Source organism: Sorex fumeus, unplaced genomic scaffold, assembly GCF_029834395.1.
Source record: "Sorex fumeus unplaced genomic scaffold, SorFum_2.1 ptg000037l, whole genome shotgun sequence".
NCBI lineage: Eukaryota > Metazoa > Chordata > Mammalia > Eulipotyphla > Soricidae > Sorex > Sorex fumeus.
This window is the reverse complement of record NW_026606094.1, coordinates 63,631,483-63,652,113: the sequence shown is the minus strand read 5'-3', so window position 1 is coordinate 63,652,113 and position 20,631 is coordinate 63,631,483. Positions and strand designations below refer to the sequence as shown.

The following is a 20,631-nucleotide window of genomic DNA, read 5'->3' as shown; positions in this document are numbered from 1 at the left end:
GTGCCTTCAGACTTCTAGATACCCCAAAATTGCTGCTGTGTCTTTGGCCAGATTCAACAACTTAGGGTCACGTTTACCAAGAAAGTAAACGGCCAAAAGTTAGGTACGTGGGAAACACCCACAAACCACCTCCAGCTCAGCTATATAACAGGCGGTAAGGCGTCTCTGGCTCCTGATCGAACTGCTTAACAGCCATGATCCCAGAGACTCAGAACAAATCTCAAAACCCAACAGCTTTTCGCAGAGATGCATTTGGTCCCTGCAATGGCTGACCAGCACCAGACCACCCCAGGGGGGAAAGGGTGCTATCCCTCCACCTACTCCCCCTAGATGGCTTGGTGGCCACCATCCTCCAGAGGCCATTGGACAGTCAGGTTTGGACCCTCCGTGATGAGACACATTGGGGCTTCATGGGATGGGGGTGGAGCCAGCTTTCCTCCCCACCCCAAAAAGATCCCAAGTCACCATCCACGAATGACCTCTCTGGCTCCTGATCAAGCTGCTTAACAGCCATGATCCCAGAGACTCAGAACAAATCTCAAAACCCAGCAGGTTTTGGCAAAAATTCCTCCAGATTTAATTATTAAAATTTCAAAATTTAAAATCGTGAGCCCACTACTGCAGCCGCGCAACATCATGTTATTCATAACCAGCAATAGAAAACAAATTGTCTACTGTTTCCTTTTTGGCAGATCTGATGTTGGGGTAAAATCCCAAGTAATAATGGTGGGTCTGGTGTCAAAATATTGAATGTAATCAAAGTAGAGAGAGAGAGTAACATGGAAATCATCTACCCCCAGGTGGGCGGAGGGTGTGGGATGGGGATATACTGGGGGTTTTGGTGGTGGAGAATGGGAACTAGTGAAGGTATGGGTGTTTCTTTGTATGACCAAGACTTAAACCCTAAAGTTTTATAACTGCTCTCAGGGTGATTCAATAAATAAAATTATAAAACATGGGGGAAAAAAGTAAGGTGGAGTTCATGCCCAATTTAATCAGCCTAAACAGAGGCTGAATAAACAGCAGTACTCCTACATTAAAAAAAAAATGTGAAAAGACTGTCAAGAGTTCAAGGTTTTCCCTGGGACCATAGTCAGATGATCTTTTATGCAGAGAACTCCAAGCCAAGAAAATTTGGAGCACTTGTGTATAACCTTCTCCCATAAGTCAGTCTCCACTTTTCTCCCCTTTGGTGAAGCCTGTGTTTTCTCTTGACCACATATCTTTCTCTTTCTCCTCAACATTTCTCTAAATTTCTTTATTCTGAGCAATAGTACAGGTAGGGCACTGGCCTTGCATACAGCAAACCCAGATTTGATACCACAAATGGTCCCCGGAGCCCACCAGGAGCGGGCTGACCTGAGCATAGAGTGACCTTTAAGCTAGGAGTAAGCCCTGAGCATTGCCAGATGTTGCCCCAAAACCAAAATAAGTAAATCAATAAATATTATTTTGCTTCCAAAAAAGATTAATTCTGACTCTGCAGAAAAATATTTTCTGACCCATATACAATATTCATTTTTTATAAGTACACCATCTCAAATCAGGTTTGTTTATAAACTTTGCATATGGCTTGGAAAACTTTGCCAGAATGGAAAAGAGCCTATCTTCTACAAACCTTAAATTCAGCATCTACCCCATCAAACCTTCTTGCATCTCTCACAAGCTGGATTCGAATATCTTCTGAGCAAACAAAGATGCTTTCCAGGTGAGACCATGTTCTCTGGACTTCCATCCAAGTAAAGATGACTGAATCTGTTATGTTTAATTTATTTTGCCAGTTTAAGACTTGCTCAATGAAATACTCCACATACTTGCTCTGAAGAAGAGTCTGTAATTGAACCTAAAAGTAAAATGGAGGGGAGCTGGGGAGTATCATGCTGAGTGAAGTTAGTCACAGGGAAGACCAACACAGATGATCTCTCTCATATGTGGGAATATAAAGAAACACAATGGTGAAATAACAAATGCCCAAAGACAAGGGAAACAAAGACCCTGAGAACTGGAATTCAGTAAGAAATGCGCCACTTGAGAGGGTTGGGGATTAGGACAGGGAGGGGCAACACCTATATTAGAGGGAAGAGTCAGGTGGAGGTACTGCTGAAAGGTGGTCAAGTGTTTATAGTAAACTTGGTAGAGCATTTTCCTCCATGGGGCTCACCTGGGTTCAATTCCCGGTGTCCCATATGAGCATCGCCAGGAGTAATTCATGAGTGCAGAGCCAGGAGGAACGCCTGAGCATCACCAGGTATGACCCAAAAAACCAAAATAATAATAATAATAATAATAATAATAATAATAAAAATTTTAAAGCACCTCTCATAGACATAACTGGGCAGCAAATGGGGTTGGTGGGTGTAATTGGTGGAGGGAAATGGACCCTGGTGAAAGATTGGTGTTGAAACATTGTATGCCTGAAACCCAATCATGAATAATTTTCTATTTCATGGTGACTAAATTAAAGAAGTAGAATAAAATTTAGTCAACTGTGGTAACTACAAATAAGTAAATAAATACATAAAAGGTAAAGTTTTCAAGGCTCTTTATGGCTCTTTAGAACTGAATCATGTCTTTTGCCAAATTTGCAAAAAGAGGTGTTGGAGAGATAGTATGGAGAATAGAGAACTTGCCTTGAGTATAGTCGACCCAGGTGGGATCCCCAAAACCACATATAAGCCCACTAGGATTGAACCATAGAATGTAGGATAATATTGGTTTGTCCTTTCCACCTTGCCACAGGGAGCTTAGGTTTACTGGATTATTCCCATCACAGTGCTCCCATTCCTCTGTGTTTACTTGTAACTTCTTTCTTTGTGCTCTGTTGACTTGTAAATATTGGGGTTTTTTTTCTCCTTAAGTCCTTTGCATAGTTAATTCAGAACAATGTCCTTTCTGTATGGGCACAAGAAGACAATTAATGCTATGCTCTTGTAACTTGGGAGTTAATTGACTCCAGATAATATTACCTCCAGGGCATCTGTTCTCTCGACCTAAGCCTCTGTTGCCCTTCCTAGCACCCCAAAAGCAGGGTCCCTACAGGGGATTGGATGGACCCAGGGCAAGCTGTGAGCTTTGTGCTACCCTGACACCAAAATGGGCCTGGCCAAAGTGCCATAATGATTAACTATAAGTTAAGAGCATGGTCATAGACAAACGCTGTCATGATCCAAAAAGCAATAACTAGGTTTGGACCCTGCTAGGTTTAGGAATGATTAATCCGGCCTGAGCCGAGCAATCTGTGGCGAGATATCTATCCCCAGGAGAGCCACCCTACAGGCTCAATGTATCTCTTACTGTGCCCATACAAAATAACTAATATTAAGAAGTATAATTAAGATGTTAACTAAGTTATTGGACTAAGCAAAGGAGAAAAACACCTTAAGTGGTATTTTACCTGTGAGCAAAGGAAAGGGCTTTCATATGTTGATTTTGCTCCCAGATGGAGTATGGTGACTACACCCAATATGGGGAGTTGGAAAGAGGAGAGGGAGAGAGGGAAAGGAGAGGGGGAGAGCTAGAGGTAGAGAGAGGGAGAGAGAGGGATAAAGAGAGAGAGAGGGAGAGAGAGAGAGAGAGAGACAGAGAGACAGAGAGACAGAGAGAGAGACAGAGAGAGATACAGAGAGAGACAGAGAGAGGAGAGACCAGGGCAGCAAGCAAGGAGAGACTAGAAAGGGGGACAGAGGGAGAAGGATATAGGGGAAGAATGCAGGAGCAGGAGCGCAGAGAGATAAGAGACGCAGCTGCGAGAGGGAACACAAAGAGATGAGCAGGAGAGACAGGAGGAGACAGGAATGAGGGCCAGTGTGAGACTAGAATGAGGGGCTTAAAGAGACTGGAACAGGCTTGTGGGGATAATGGCAATTGATCATCAATCAGCTTGGCCCTGACTTTCTCCTTCATCCCCCCCATGGCCTGAGGCACACAACCCCCTCTGTGGGGGAGTGGCCCGAGTCCCTGAGAGCCACCAGGGATTCCCCTAGCCGCCCAGAGATTATACAGTAGAGCACATAAGGAAGCTCTGTGTCCAGTGTGGCCCCAAAACAAACAAGTGTTTGCAAAAAGGCAAATAATACCCAAATTGATGGAAGTAAGTATTGAGAGGGATTTGACACTGATTCTACATATTGTTGGATCTCTAAGACCTAGCAGGCAATGCCAAGAGCTAGCAATAGATAAATGTGTAATTGCTAAGTGAGCAAATTAATGATATTAAATATTAATACTAACATTTCCCCTAAAAGAATAAATATGTTTTCTGCAAGAAAACTGTCTATCTCTTTGCATGCAAGAGAAAAAAATTATGCCTCAGAGTGCAATTTAAGTATTAAACTTTATTCTTTTCTCCTCTATCATTTCCCCCCTCGTCCTTACCCATTAATCACTCCAAGGTTGCATTTTCTCCTGACACTAAAAAGAATAAAACCTGCCTCCTTCCTGGCAAGCCCTCCAGCTTCCATTTTCCTCCCTTTTCAGTTTCCCACCAAGCTCTGGCTTCCTTAGTGCCAGACTTGCTTTAAGCCATGTGGTCTGGGAGTATGTGGACCATCCTCTACAGGGAAAGTTCCAAGATTCTCCATCACTTCCGATGGTCCCATCTTGCTCTCCTTCACCTCACAGTATTTAATAGATTTGACAATTCTGTTTTCCACCTCTACTGAGATTTTATTTACATACAACATTGCATAAGCTTAAAGTGTATCTTGTGATCTTAGCGCACCAACAGCCCTGGTCCAGAGACACAACAGCGAGTCCTGGATGACACCACAGAGCCAGAGATCTCTCTGGGCCCCATACTGAGCCAATTTCACAGGGGCACCCCTGATGGAGCAGATGTGCTCTTCCCAGCCTACTCTAGATGGAATCCTGGTGACCAAGAGCTTCCACAAGCAAGACCTAGGGATGCGGGTTCCAGGATTAAATCTCTAGGCTGAATGGCGGCAGAGGAGCCGGGCTGTCCCTCCCAGGATCCCCTCCTGCTCAGCAGCTTGGCTGTCATGCCCACATTCTGCTTCTGGGCGCCATCTTAGCACACCAACATCCCTGGTCCAGAGATGCCCAATTGAATCCTAAAATGGATTATTGCCCTACAGAGATGTCTCTGGAACGCAACCATTTACAATCTAGAATTCAGAAGCACATGGCCTAAAAGATTTCTCATGATATTCAAAATGAGCAATGGAAAATAAATTATCTAGTGTCTGCTCCTAACAGGTAGGCTTGAAAGGTGGTGGGTAAATTGAAGCAAAACATAATTCCCAAAAGTAGAGAGAGAGTACTGGGGAAATAGTCTGCCATAGAGTCAGGGTGAGGGCTGGGATGGGGGGAGGGCGGTGGGATACTCAGGACATTGGTGGTGGAAAATGTGCACTCATAGAGGGATGGGTGTCCATCATTACATATCTGAATCTCAAACATGAAAGCTTTGTAACTCTACCTCACGGAGATTCAATAAAATCACTGTCACTGTCACTGTCACTGTCCTCCCGTTGTTCATCGATTTTCTCGAGCGGGCCCAGTAACGTCTCCATCATGAGACTTGTTGCTACTGTGTTTGGCATACTGAATACGTCACGGGTAGCTTGCCAGGCTCTGCCGTGCGGGCTCGATACTCTCGGTAGCTTGCCGGGCTCTCCGAGAGGGGTGGAGGAATCGAACTCGGGTTGGCCATGTTGGCTGCTTGCAAGGCAAATGCCCTACCCATTGTGCTATCACTCCAGCCCACTTTTGTAAACATGTGTATGTATATATATATATACATCAATACACACCTAACGTATATGTGTTTACAATACACTATTTCACTGTAGCATTGTCCTTCCATTGTTCATTGATTTGCTCAAACAGGCACCTGTAACGTCTCCTTCGTGAGACTTGTTGTCACTGTTTTTGGCATATTGAATATGCCACCAGGAGCTTGCCAGGCACTGCCGTGCTGGCAGGATACTCTCAGTAGCTTGCTGGGCTCTCTGAGAGGGACGGAGGAATCGAACCTCAGTTGGCTGCATGCAAGGCAAACACCCTACCTGCTGTGCTATTGCCCCAACCCATAATATACTATATTAATATATAATTATACTATGTTTAAAATAATAAATATACTGAAACACAGGGCATCCTCCCTCTAGGCCAGATTCTTTTCCTAAGGACCTTATGTCTAATAAGAACACAACTATTACTATTTTCCTGAATAGCTCTTCTCTTTTACCTCCATATCTCTAATGTTCAAGAATATAATCAACACCTGGAACAGTAGAGTTCAAAGCCACAGGAGTGGGGTAGAAGGCATGGGGTCAAGGGTATAGGTTTTGCAAGCACAAGGACACATGTTTGATCCCTATCACAGCCTCTACTACCACTCAATATTGCTCTGTAGGCTCCCAAGCCTTACCAGGGGTGGCCTTGCTGGCCCCCAGCAGCAATAAGCCATCCAGCCTGGTTGGCTACAGGTCATGGCAGTGGCCCGTGGGCCTCTGAGCATTGCTTGAATGCCTGAGGAAGAAAAAAGATCCAAAACCAAATCTGTGTTCTGGACTGTCCTTCCATCCTTACTTTTCATTACCCACACAAAGAAAACCTATATTCTGCTTATTTGGGGGCCACACATGGCAGTGCTCAGAGCTTAATCCTGGCTCTGAGCTCAAAAGTCACTCTTAGGGATGCACACGAGGGGATCATATGCATTGCAGGGGATTCAACTAGAATCATCCATGTGTAAGAAAAATACCTTACCTGTGTATGACCATGGGGTTTCCCAAAATCTACAGTCTGAAGCAGTGTTTTCTTTTTTGAGTTTTTTTTGCAATTTTCATACATTTTATTTTCATAAAATAGTTCACAATAGTTCATTACAGATAATATTCAAACACCCACCCCGCCAGCGAGCATCTTCCCACCACAATAAGAGGGAAGTGTGTGAAGGTTGTTGTATTTCATTCTGAAGAGGCTATGTTTTCTAAAGTGGGTGATATCACCCTCCCTCCCCCCGCAAGCACTGAAATGATCTAGAAGGGTGCTAAATGACTTTTTTCTCTAATAGTGGGGGGCAGGTCAATTCCGTCTGATGTAGGAAACCAAACTCTTTGAATATGCTGAGCAGCAGATTCTTTTGGGCATCCCAGGAAGCCATGAACAGGGCCCCTCCTGGATCCCAAACACCCTTTCCTGGTCTCCATCTGACATGGACAATCATCATCCTCCAGGCTCTGCACCAGCACCACTTTCTCCTTAAAAGTCCTTCCTTTGCGTCTTCCCCTCATGCAGCACCTGTCATTTCTGAGAATCCCTGGAGCTTGTTTGTTGGTCCCTATTCACCAACAAGTTCTTTAAGAGCCAGTGTTAGAACCCTTCAATTCCAAAGGGTACCATATCTGGAACCTGAAACCGGTAGATGCTTGATGAAGAAATACTAAGTATGAGAACTTCGGAAGGTGTTAAAAAAAATCACCTCTTAAAAGGTGAGAATCTTTCATTAAAAATATCCATCTTACTTGGTTGTGCTCCAGAGTCTCAAAAAGCTGTTCATCTGATTTCAGCAAAGGAACGCCCGTCCGATAGTGAACTTCATAGGAGAACTCCATGGTTGCCCAGGTGTGGCTGATTTCCATAATGACCTAGTCAGAAACAGAATCAGCATACGTGCACAGAAGCTTCGTCTGGGATCAACATCCAGGCTATCTATTGTGTGGATGTTTTCTAAAGGGTTCTTTTCACCACTTAAAAAAAAAACGGTGCCAAATACAATAGATGTAATAATTTTTTCTCCAAATAACTACATCCAAGAGGTTTATAGAATGAATTACAACACACAAAAGAAACAAGAATCACATCAAATCGAATTTCTACTAGCTATCACACCCAAAGATGTTCAGGGGCCACACATGGAGGTGCTTGAAGAACTATATGCAATGCCGGGATTTGAACCATTGTCAGGACAAAGTCGCCTGCTAGGTAAGTTCCTCACTCTCTGACCTCTCTAACACTTCAGCTTTGATTGTTACGTCTTTCACAGAAACAGAACGCTAGAGCAGAAATTAACTAAAAGGAACCTAAAAGTATGATTTACAAGCTAGCTGGCACGAGACAGGTCATACTCTGTATGGCGGACCAAAATTCCAGCCTGCCTCTGTGACACTGGATTCGTTAATGATTTCTCAACATTTCATTGTCCTCCTCTGTAACATAAGGGAAAGAGTCCGTCCTTCCCCAGGAGGTTAGTGAATTCATGTAAATAAAGCACGTACAGCAGCATATGCCACAAAGTAAACGACAGACTTCTTTGTTTTTTAAAACTTTGTTTTGATGCTAGCTTATGGATAAGCTGTTTTCTACTGTCATCATCACCACCAATCAGCCGGGCCAACTGTCCTGTCCACATGGCCCAGAGGACTTGGCATCCTTGCTCATGTGGAGAATCAGCCCCGAGGCGCAAAGGGAGGCTCGGGGGACACTACCTTTTCTGTCCCCAACTCTTTCACGGCCTTGTCCACAATGCTCCGGACCTCATCTTCCACTTGGTGCAGCTGCAGAGCCAATAAATCTGCCAATGTCGTAGCTTCATTTACTGAAAACTTGACCTGATGAGCAAGATTCAAAAGGGGTCGGGGGGAAGCAGCAATGTGAGCATGTGGACATTCCACACCTTTTACATAATTGTCAGAGGAATGATTCACACTGGACTATACTCGGCCCAGAGGCTGGGTCCAGGGCTGGTTCTGAGGGTGTAGACAATCAAATACACAGTTCCTAGTCTCAGTCACTGAAACACCACTTCTGAATGTGGGCAGGACACTTCTTTCTTTCGTTTCAAGGCCTTCCCTGGCTGGCTCCCTTCTTAGTCCCTTTGCCCACAAAACCTATTTTTCAAAGAATCCTCTTGTCCACTTATTGTAATTTAATTGAAATTGCAGGAATCAGGAGAAAATAGCTCAGTTGTCTTTCTGTCCTAAAAGTACCCTAATTTGGACATGATTCCGTTACTTCTGTGATTAACCTAGTTTTATCTCCAATTTAATCTCAGTTTCTGGTGTAAAAACACTCCTAATGTCGCCATTCCTATTTACCATGAAAAAAAAAGAATTGATTGGATTTGCCCATCTTTCCACTGCACCCCAAGGTCCCCAGCAGCATCAGCTCAGCTCGCCAGGACTTCCTGAGACCCCCAACCCCACTCATGTCCTTTGCAAATTAAGAGTAGTCAGCCAAACGGCTGTGGACAAGCTACTTCCTATTTCTGGGTGCTATTGGCTTCTATGGCTTTCCCAGGTCCTGGCACATGGTGTAGCTTTCCTGAGAGAAGGCATTTGTGACACCAGAACCTGCAGATCCCAAGCAAACCAGCTAAGTAGGTCCCCTCATCTCTGCATCACTCCTGAGCTCATGCCGGTACTGTGAAAGAAGGAACAGGGATGTACAAGCTGAGTGGGGGGCGGGGGGGAGGGTCTTCGTGCACTGCAAAGGCATGAAGTTCACATGGAGGCTGAATCCAGGTTTTGTCTGGTGCAGGAGGTCCAGGTTTTGTCTGGTGCAGGAGGAAAGAGCCTTTTTCTAAGAGTCTGTCAGAAAAAATTGCCCTTTTTGCCTTGTAGAAGGGCATAATATTGGTAAAAGATTTGGGTGAGGAGAAATGTCTCTGGAGGAAATGGGAGTGAGGGGGCTGCACAGTCTACTGCTTACAAAAAGCAAGTGAGCGAATCCTGTGGAAGGATGATGGGTGGAAAGGTGACCTCTCTGGTGACAAACACAACTGAGAGTATACGGATGGTAGTTCAGGAGGCTGTTCACCTCACACTGAATACACTATGTTACAGATGACATTACTTGAACAACAATTGCTTTGTTTTTGTTTTGGGGCCATACCTAGTGGTGCTCAGGGCCTACTCCTGAAGGGGGTTGGGGGACCAGATAGAATGCCAGGGATCAAACCTGGGTTAGCTGCATACAAGGCAAGTGCTCTATCCGCTGTACTATTTCTCTAGTCCCACTTGAAATTTTCTTTTGACTATGTTGGTTTTTATTATTCTAAATTTTTTTAATTAAAAATTTTTCTTTTGGGCCAGAGCAATAGAACAGAGGGTAGGGCCTTTGCCTTGCATGCAGCCAAACCAGGTTCAATCCCCAGCATCCTTTATGGTCCCCTGAGTAGCACCAGGGGTAATTCCTGAGGGCAGAGCCAGGAATAACCCCTGAGTATTAGATATTAGCCCCAGGTGTTTTAGGCTTCATCAGTGTATTGCCCCTTTTCCTCCCACCACTGAAGCTTACAGTGCTATTATGGGCACTCCTAAACCCCTGATTATCTTTAACCTTTCCTATGTGCTTTGCCTCTCATTCTGTTAGCTACTGAATTTCCCAAGTCAGGCTTGGTTACTTATAAAGTCAAACCTTTTGGTGACTCTGGATTTTGTAACTGTAGTGAATTACTTGCTTTTCTCTCTTCCCTATAACCTTTTCATATTTTAATATAGAACAATGTCTACTTTTTAAACACAGAAAGACCATTAATACTATGCTCCTAATATTTGGGAGTTAGTTGACTCTGAAATATATCTACGCCCAGGCATCTATTATAATTACTGGATTCAGGCTTCAATCGCTATAGTTCCTTAACTCCTCAAAAAACTGGTCTCACCGAGGGACCTCTGGATGGACTCTGGACAAGCAGCAAAGCTATGCTGGCTTCAATATGAGATGGTCTAGAAATCATAAAGCACAGTTTTGATAGAAGCCATAATGACTTAAAAGACAGGACCCCATGGACTAATAAAAGCTAAACCAGCCTGAGGACTTAGTCTGGGATTTATGGAAAAGCCCATTTTTTTAGCCTTAACCCCTGAAGCCCAGAACACTAAGTTTGGGAGTCTATATTTCTTACTGTTTATCCAAATAACTGCACATATTAATGAGAGATAAGCTTAAGATGATTGTTTAATATGTACTAGCAGTAAGGGAAAGAAAAAAGCAATACAGATGCATGTTTCCCCTGGGAAAATTTTCTCTAGACAGAACATCTCCTAGAGTTAATCCCTCCAAAAGAATTGCCTCATTCAAAACACTTTACCTCTGTAAATGATCAAGCACACCTACCTTCAGTCCTATACCTCAACCCCTGTCAGGTAGCCTATAAGTATGCTATTTAGTTCTGAATTAAATGTCCACTGACCATCACTTGTGGTCCCCATCTCTTTGCTCCTCCAGGGAGGTGGCTCTTGACCACTGAATGCATCATACCCAGGGGCCTCCCCTCTCCCCTCCCCCCCACACACACTGATTTTCCTCATGTTTGAGCATCACCAGATGTGACCCAAAAACTTTTTTAAAAAAAAGTTTCCTCTGAAAAAATCAATTTCTAAGCTTAAATTTAAATTCAATGTAGATAACTTGTCACTGTATCACTGTCATCCTGTTGTTCATCGATTTCCTCAAGCAGGCACCGGTAACGTTTCCTTCGTCCTAGCCCTGAGATTTTAGAAAGTGCCACATTTGAGGCTCTTTCAGGGTCAGGAGAATGAGACCCATCACTGTTACTGGTTTTTGGCATATTGAATACACCACGGGGAGTTTGCCAGACTCTGCCATGTGGGCAGGATACTTTTGGTAGTCTGCCAGGTTCTCCAGAGTAAGAACTAGATAATAAGATGTTGCATTCATGGTTCCGTGCTTCCAGGAGCTGGGTTTTATAGTCTCTGGGTCTTGGCCATTGATGGGATTACACAGCGCCGGGGGCAGTTGGTGGGTGTAACGCCTACATACTGGAAGATGGGGGATCTGGGTGGAGGAGGCCCAGCCTCAATCTGAGAAGGCTTGGAGATCTACACCCCGGGTCCCACACACCTGGGTTCCTCTGCTGGTTCCTTCATGCATGAGGCTCGTCTGTGGGTGTGGAGAGTGGTCTTAGGCATGGCTGTGGCTGGAACCAGAGATTTTCAGCTGCCGGGGCTCAGCTCGGGGAGGGGGAGGGAAACTCAACCCACCCTCCTCCAAGGGGCCCCGGTGAGGACAGCCAGGCATGGAGGCAGGATACTCTCCGCTATTCTCTTTCAGGAGCTGGGTTTTATAGTCTCTGGGTCTTGGCCATTGATGGGATTACAAGGCGCTGGGGGCAGTTGGTGGGTGTAACACCTACATACTGGAAGATGGAGGATCTGGGTGGAGGAAGCCCAGTCCCAATCCGAGCAGGGTTTTAGAACTACGCCCCAAGTTCCGCACACCTGGGTTCCTCTGTAGGTTCCTTCATGTGTGAGGCTCGTCCGAGTGTGTGGTGAGTGGTCTTAAGCATGGCTGTGGCTGGAACCAGAGGTCTTTAGCTGCCAGGGCTCAGCTCGGGGTGGGGAGCTCATTCTAGAGTTAATGTAGATAACACTTGGAAAAAATCATCACCACCACTGTAGTTTCAGGGACATTTATTGAAGGGAAAGTATACATAAGGACCTTGTATATAGTAGCACTGTAGCACTGTCCACTTGGGCACTAAATGCACTCCTCCTAAATTAACTCCCAAAGCCTTCCTCCTCCAAATACCACCATGCTAGGTACACAGCTAAAGCACGGAAGCTTGAGGTAGGCACATTATTTAATCCAGAGCTGGGACTGAATCTTAGGGATTCTATTTTCTGTCCAGTCCATGGGAGTTATCCCAGAGAAACTGACCTCTCACTTTATTTTCTTTGTGATTTTTGGGCCACATCTGGCAGTCGCAGGTTTTACTCCTAGCTGTGCACTTAGAGATTATTCCTGGCAATGCTCAGGGTACCATATGGAATAGTAGGGATTGAAGCTAGTTCAGCCCTATGCCAGGCAAGTGCCCTGCCTGCTGTTCTGTCACTCCAGTCCCGACCTCTCAGGTTTGACCAGAGACCTTTTCACAAATCTTGCTGCATCCCCGATGAACAACATAGACCAAGTCACAAATATATTCAACTGTCAACCAACCCCCAAATCACTGACCCCGGTGGCCTTCGCAAGCTGGTGCCAGTGCCTCTGTCTGAGCGCAGGGCTCTGTAACTCTGTGACTGCCTTCAGGGAGGTCCTCATGTCTTTCACGGTGCCTTCCAGCCCGGCATATGCACCCCAGCCACGGACCTCCTTGTCTAGCGACCATATTTCCTATCACAGGGGGAAGAAAAGAACAGTTCTCCAAATATAATAATGCATTTTATCATTTGTATTTTTGAAAGGATCTAAGTATTCAAATATGTATTTCTCTGGGTTACAAAAAATTAGTAGGTTCATTTAAGTTTCCAAGTTAAGGACTAAATGCAGAGAAGCAGAAAATGATTCACTGGTTCATATGTTACCAGTGGGATACATGTAACTTATGTGAATAGGTAATCTGCAAAGTCTAACCAGTTGTGCCAGGAGGAAATCTGTAGGGAAGGAGTCAGTGTACAGACTGGAACAGTGAAAACTGCTTCCTTATAGAACTGAGGTTACTCCAACAGGGAGATGGCAGGGATGGGTGGGGACCCTGATGTTGGTGGAGGGAAACAGAAATGGGGGAGGTGGGATGTTGGAACACTGTATGCATGGGAACCTGTTGTCAATAGTATTGTAAACTACAATTAGTAACAGAAAAAAAAGGTGGGGGAGGGAACAAAAAGAAAATGTTTCCTCTACAGGGTGGGGAATCTTTTTTTCCTATCAAGGGTCAATTTTATATTTATAACATTATATTCATGAACCACACAATACAGCCACATGGACCACAAGCTATCAATGAGAAGCATATGTATCTGTCCTGACATGTACTAGGGCCAGACCATTTGACTTCATGACCCTTATAAAGTCTGTGGGCTGGACATTCTCCACTGCTGCTTTAGAAACATAAATGGAAAATAGATTGACGACATGACCTGTTTCAATGGAAGGCCTGAAATGGCAGCTACCTGTGAACATTTGGTCCTTGGCACTTCAAAACCGCAGATTTCCAGACACATCAATCAGAGCCCCTGACCTGGCTGTCTTCCTGGCCCATGGAACAGCACCAACCATTATGTGAGCAAACCCATAATAAAGTAACTGGCACAGAAGCTAGTCTGAGGCTACTTTAAAAAAAATGTAAAGGGAGGTCAACCTTTACATTACTAAAGGTCACTCTTAGCTGAGAGTGGACATTAAATTGTCAAAGTGAAATAACGAATGGAAAAGGAGCAAGTAGAGAATGAGAAGACAGCGCCCCATGGCATAAAAAGAATGATGGGACATTTCAGTGATGGTCTTTGTGATCAAAATAATACAGGAGAAAGGACTGGAAAAGCACAGGGTTTTTTGGCAATCTCCATTTCAGACTGAGTGGAGATGGGATGTTCTGCAGTGAGAAGAAAGTAAAGGTTCTACCACCATTTAATCTCTTCCCACTGTTAGTCACCTCACAATATATATTACATATTATGTCCATAATACTACACACATATATTATGTATAGATATGTACAATATATATAAATGTTTATAATACTATAGTACTAATACTACACACATATACATTATGTATAGATATGCATGATATATAAATATGTACAACATGTATACATATATGCATATCTATATAATGTATAACATATACATAATGTATATATGTGTGCATATCCTGTCACTGTCTGTCACTGTCCTCCCATTGTTCATCGATTTTCTCGAGCGGGCCCAGTAACGTCTCCATTGGAGACTTTGTTGTTACTGTGTTTGGCATATCAAATATATATCACATATATGGCCACCAGAGTGGCTTTATCTAATGAGGTACCATTTTCTTCAAATGGTGCATGGCTCTGGAGACCTGAGAGCAAAGCACCAAATTCAAACGTGCTTAGTTCCCTATATATCAAACCCCTTGGGATATTAGATTAAGCAATAAAATTAAGAAAGAACAAAATATACCCCATACATCCACAGTGGCATATTTATTGTGGTTGCCATGCACCTCAGAATATTTTAAGAAATGGAATGCTATGATTTCTAAGAGAATAATTTAAAGGTTCCCTAGGCCTAGCACATGGGCTGGGATATTTTTTAATCTCCCACTCCATTCTAGATGGATCACAGGAAGCTCATCAAGAGAGCTGCTACTTGGCAATCCATTTTATCTCAATAAGCTTTCATTCATTCATTCATTCATTCATTCACAGACAGGGAAGCTTGATCAGAGTGCAACTGGCTGAGAGAGGTGGGAGTGTGTGTGTGGGGAAATACAGTCTCATAGGACTATTTTTGAAATAAATAAATACATGCAGCCCCTCACACCAGATTCTAGGTTAGGGGAGATGGAAGGAGGTGGTGCTGAGAAAGATAAATTGTTGTAACAGACAGTTATGGAACTTGCCTTGGCAAACCTTCTGAGTTCTACATCCATCTGTTCCACATTAATCTGTCTCCACTGGGTTTTAGTCCAATTATCAATGCTTCTCTAAAAACGCACAAGCAGATAAAAGTGTCAACAACATTTGGTGGAAGCGAGACTCTGCGGCAAAATATATAAATGGATGACACACAGGGAGACTCTCATCCAGTGGAAAGTCAATGATTTAAATATTAACTGCTCTTTCAAAACTTCCCCATTGCCACAACAAAAAGTTGTTAGAACAAGACAAACTTAGCACCAAAAATTATGATATATAATTGCTAGTAGCAATGACACTACCATATTAGCATTTGATTCTGAGTAATCTGGATGCACTGACAAGTTCAGATCATTAAATATCAGACTTGCATAAAGCTATATATTAAAAGTTTTCATGAATCTTCATTCATCCTTAGCAAAATTCTCATTAGCTTCTTAACCCTAGTCTATATCTTGCAACTATATTGCTATAGTTTTTCACCTAACTTAAAATATTATGTATGCTATTATTGCACATATTCTAATGCATGTAACATGCAAATTTCTTAAAACTTATTTTTACACTTAAATTTTCAATATAATTAACCTCATACAAACTAACTTCATTTTTTTACTCAGGATTACTGCATAAAGCATACGCATGGCATATATGTGACTTTGTATGCACAGGTAGCTATATATGTAATAAATATTTAGCTATTAATTTTCACTAATTCCTGAGATAACCCCCACAAAAAAAGATCTGAAGCAAACAACTGTCAATTCATTATACAATGTTTCATTTGAAAACAAAAATAATGGATATTCAGAAAAGAAAATCTGAAGTAGATATACAAACTCAAATTCAACAGTGAGGGGAGAGATGATGAATTCCCACATAGTTGAAGAAATTTTAAAACCCAAATAGTATGATACACACACTAAAACCTGTACATTTATACAAAATAAAAGTAAAAAAAGGGGGGGTGGAAATGCTTTCAAAAAGCAGTGTCTTACTCTAACATATATGATGACGTCCCAGAGTCCCTTGAGTAATCTTATTTCTTTGCGGCACTGTTTCATTTGTTTGTACTCTGGAAGAGCCACTTCAAAAAGATGAGCAGATTCTTGCATCTGCAACATTTCTTCTTCTAATGCCTCCAGTTCTTGATTTGCCTATGGAGAAAATACACATGTGGGCACATACTCTCATCATTCAGAAAATAGGGGAAGAGAAGCTACACCATTTTGTAGCTCTAGTTATGTCAACACTGACAACTTGTTTAAAAAGAAAATACAAAGAAATCTGCAGTATAATTACTGGCAAAAGGTAGAAGACTTTAGATGAGCAAACTCTCAGCTGTTCAAAAAAACGAGGGTGGGGGCTGGAGCAATAGCACAGCGGGAAGGGCATTTGCCATGCACATGGTCGACCCAGGTTCAATTCCCAGAATCCCATATGGTCCCCCAAGCACCGCCAGGAGTAATTCCTGAGTGCATGAGCCAGGAATAACCACTGTGCATTGCCGGGTGTGACCCAAAAAGAAAAAGAAAATGAGGGTAGACTATCAGGAAATCTAACCATTTCAGCAATAGTCTTCCTATGCAACATACGTATAGCAAAATTTGCTCTGGCTTCAGATTTCTATAAATAAATTTTTCCTCTTGATTTTTATTACATGGTAGGGAGCAAAAGATGAGGCTCTAGAATGTTCTACCGAAAAAGGGGAAAGGGACTTTCAGATTTTAAAAATACTTTTTACCCGCCCTCCAGAGTCTCGGCAGGCCCACCTTCATACCTCCTGACATTCTGCTTATGTTTCCAATTCCCCAGGTTAAATTCTAACTGACAATATGGCACCTTTTTGAACTTGGAAGTGGATCCCCCTCCCTGCCAGGTTGGTCCGAGAGGTCTCCAGGCCAGTCCTCTGCTATCTTAGCAGACCCACACCCACATTTTCTGAACCACAAGGCCATGTATGCTCTCCTCATCACACCTCCTACAGCTGACACTTAGACCTCAATCACTAGATGAGACAGAGTTAACACCAAGGAAAAAGTAATACCAAGCCCTTAGAGATTCCCGGGGAAGGTGGTGGAAGGGAGGCTACCTACAAAGATTTAGACTGAGCAGAGCAGAAACACAGCAAACCCAGTAAGGAAGAAATGCAGAAATCCAACGAGATCTATGAGTGTAAATTATAACAAGGGAGGCTCTACCAGCACCAACCAGCTCTGTAAACGCTCAGAGAATGACTGCACTGACATCATGTTGAGGATGTTTAATGAACTCAAAGAAACCATGGCACAGGGAGTCAGCAAAGCGTAAGAAAGTGTGGGAGCAGAAAAGAGAAAAAAATCGTATTGCAAACCAGAACACCCAAAAGGACAGAGAAAGTAAGAGGGATTGTTCTTGCCACAGAGGCAGGAGGTGGGAAGGGTGGGGGAAGGAATACTGGGAACATTGGACGTGGGAAATGGGCACTGGTGGAGGGATGAGTACTTGAACATTGTTTGAAACGCAATCATGAAAATCTGTAAGTCTGTAATTATATTTCATGATGATTCATCAAAATTAAAAAATAAATAAAAATAAATACAAAACAAAACAAACTGCCCTCTCGTTGTTCATCGATTTGCTCAAGCAGGCCCAGTAACGTCTCTATTTTGAGACTTGTTGTTACTGTGTTTGACATATTGAATACGTCACAGCTTTAAAAAATAGTGACAAATCAAGGTGATGGCAGGTGACATTAAAAAAAAAACTCAATGAGACTGGCCCACATTCAAAAGAACAAAAGCAACCGATGCTGGCGTGGATGTGGCGAGAAAGGGACACTCCTTCACTGTTGGTGGGAATGTCCACTGGTTCAGCCCTTCTGGAAAACAGTATGGACGATTCTCAAAAAATTAGAAATTGAGCTCCCATTTGACCCAGCAATACCACTCCTGGGAATATATCCCAGAGAGGCAAAAATGTATAGTCGAAGTGACATCTGCACTTGTTTGTTCATTGCAGCACTCTTTACAATTGCCAGAAACTGGAAGAAACCTGAATGCCCTAGAACAGATGACTGGTTAAAGAAACTTTGGTACATCTACACAATGGAGTACTATGTAGCTCTTAGAAAAGATGAAGTCATGAAATTTACATACAAGTGGTACAATATGGAAAGTATCATGCTAAGCGAAATGAGTCAGAAAGAGAGGGATAGACATAGAAGGATTGCATTCATCTGGGGGATATAAAGTAACAAAGAATGAGATTAATACCCAAGAATAGCTGAGATCAGCACCAGGAGGATTACTCCATAACTTAGAGGCCAGCTGGGTATCCTAGAGGAAAGGGCAGTTCAGATAGAGAAGGGAGCACCAAATAAAGGATGTTTGGAGGATCCTCCTAGGAGGGGAGATGCATGTCAAAAGTAGACTATGGACTGAACATGTTTGCCACTCAATGCCTCTTTCGCAGACCACAACACCCAAAAGGAGAGAGAGAACACAGGGGATTGCCCTGCCACAGAGACAGGGGGGATGGGGGGATGGGGGTGGGAGGGATATTATCCATGGTGGTGGAAAATGGGCACTGGTGGAGGGATGGGTATCTGATCATTGTATAATTGAAACCAAAGCACAAAAAATTGTAAATCTACAACTTTAAAAAAAATAAAATAAAATAAAGGGGAAAAAAAAATAAAGCAGTAGGAACCTCTGAAAAAAAAAAACTCAATGAAAGATCTGAGCAGCAGAGTAACAGTAGCTGAGTAAACAATCAAGGGATTCCAAGAGAAGATGCAGGGAACCTTCTGAAACAACAGAAGATGTGGGGGAAGCTAAATTAGATTCTATACAAACTATATTGATATACCTATGGTAGAATCAAATTTAGCTTTTTTGATCTCTTTTCTTGGAATATATGCACAACAAGTTTAATGATGGTTAGTTGGTTGTTTATTCAGCTTTTACTTATCTAAAATGTTTTATTACTTACTGAAATGCAATTTTACAGTTATAAATTTTACTGTAAATATACAGATTTACAATACAATTTGGAAAGTAGCATTCATACCTTCTGGCTTCCATTGTTAATAATGTAATGTTTGTTCTTATTAGTCAAATCATCCCTTGTAATAAGTGATCACTCTTTTCTATTATGATCGCTTTAAAGTTCTCTTTGCATTTGGTAGTTTGCAGATCATTTGATGGGTCTAGATGTTTGCTGTGTACTTATCTCTGTTGAAATTTAATCAATTTCCTAGATCTTTTCGTCAGTAAAGAAGCAAACAGCACCCGGCCCAGACAAGGTCAGACCTGAACACCTGAAGAACCTGCCGTCAGTACTCATCAATACACTGGCTCGGCTCTTCACTCGCTACCTGTCTGAATGCAAGGTTCCGTCCCAATGGAAAACCAGCAGGACCATACTACTGTTCAAGAAGGGAGACATCCATGACATTGGCAACTATCGCCTGATCTACCTATTGTCTGTCATCTACAAGTTGTTCACTCGAGTCATCCTGAATAGGATTGGCAGAACACTAGATGAAGGACAACCATGTGAGCAAGCAGGGTTCCGCAAAGGATTCAGCACCATCGACCATATCCACACGATAACCAAACTCATTGAGGTTTCTCGGGAGTTCAAGATGCCGCTCTGCTTAACGTTCATTGATTTAAAGAAGGCCTTTGATTCTGTTGAGACGGAAGCGGTCATTGAAGCCCTAGCCAATCAGGGCATTCAAGCCCAATACATCAGGATCCTCCGTGAGCTGTATTGCGGATTCACTACCAGGATCTCACCATTCTACAAAGAAGTGATCGTTGATGTCAAGAGAGGGGTGCGGCAGGGTGATACCATTTCACCAAAACTCTTCAGTGCCACCCTCGAGAACATCATGCGACGACTGGAATGGGAAGGAATGGGAGTGAAGATAGATGGTCGGCAACTACACCACCTCCGCTTTGCTGATGACATTGTTTTAATAACACCAAACATCAGCCAAGCGGCACAAATGCTGGCCGACTTTGACCGTGAGTGTGGAAAGGTAGGACTACAGCTGAATCTTACAAAGACAATGTTTATGAGAAACAGCCTTGTTCCTGACGCCCCATTTGCTCTCAATGGAACGACCATCTCCGAATGCAACAGCTATGTGTACCTAGGTCGAGAGGTCAACATGGCAAATGACCTGGCACCCGAGCTGCGCAGGAGGAAGAGAGCGGCTTGGAACGCCTTCAAGAACGTCGAAGAAATAGCTAAGAGGACGAAGAACCTCCGGCTCCGGGCACATCTCTTTGATTCCACTGTTCTTCCTGCAT

The 20,631-nt window shown here is 43.1% G+C and overlaps 1 protein-coding gene across 1 annotated transcript in view; it reads right to left on the bottom strand.

Moving 5' to 3' along the window:
• Nucleotides 1–20,631, bottom strand: part of DNAH11 (dynein axonemal heavy chain 11) — a 331,353-nt gene that overhangs the window by 249,716 nt on the left and 61,006 nt on the right. The window contains exons 18-23 of the mRNA XM_056118695.1: nt 16,330–16,488; nt 15,316–15,399; nt 12,946–13,104; nt 8,454–8,576; nt 7,491–7,613; nt 1,619–1,843 (exon numbers count right to left, since the gene is read on the bottom strand). Coding sequence (XP_055974670.1) covers nt 1,619–1,843; nt 7,491–7,613; nt 8,454–8,576; nt 12,946–13,104; nt 15,316–15,399; nt 16,330–16,488 — 873 coding nt within the window. The remainder of the gene's footprint in view (nt 1–1,618; nt 1,844–7,490; nt 7,614–8,453; nt 8,577–12,945; nt 13,105–15,315; nt 15,400–16,329; nt 16,489–20,631) is intronic.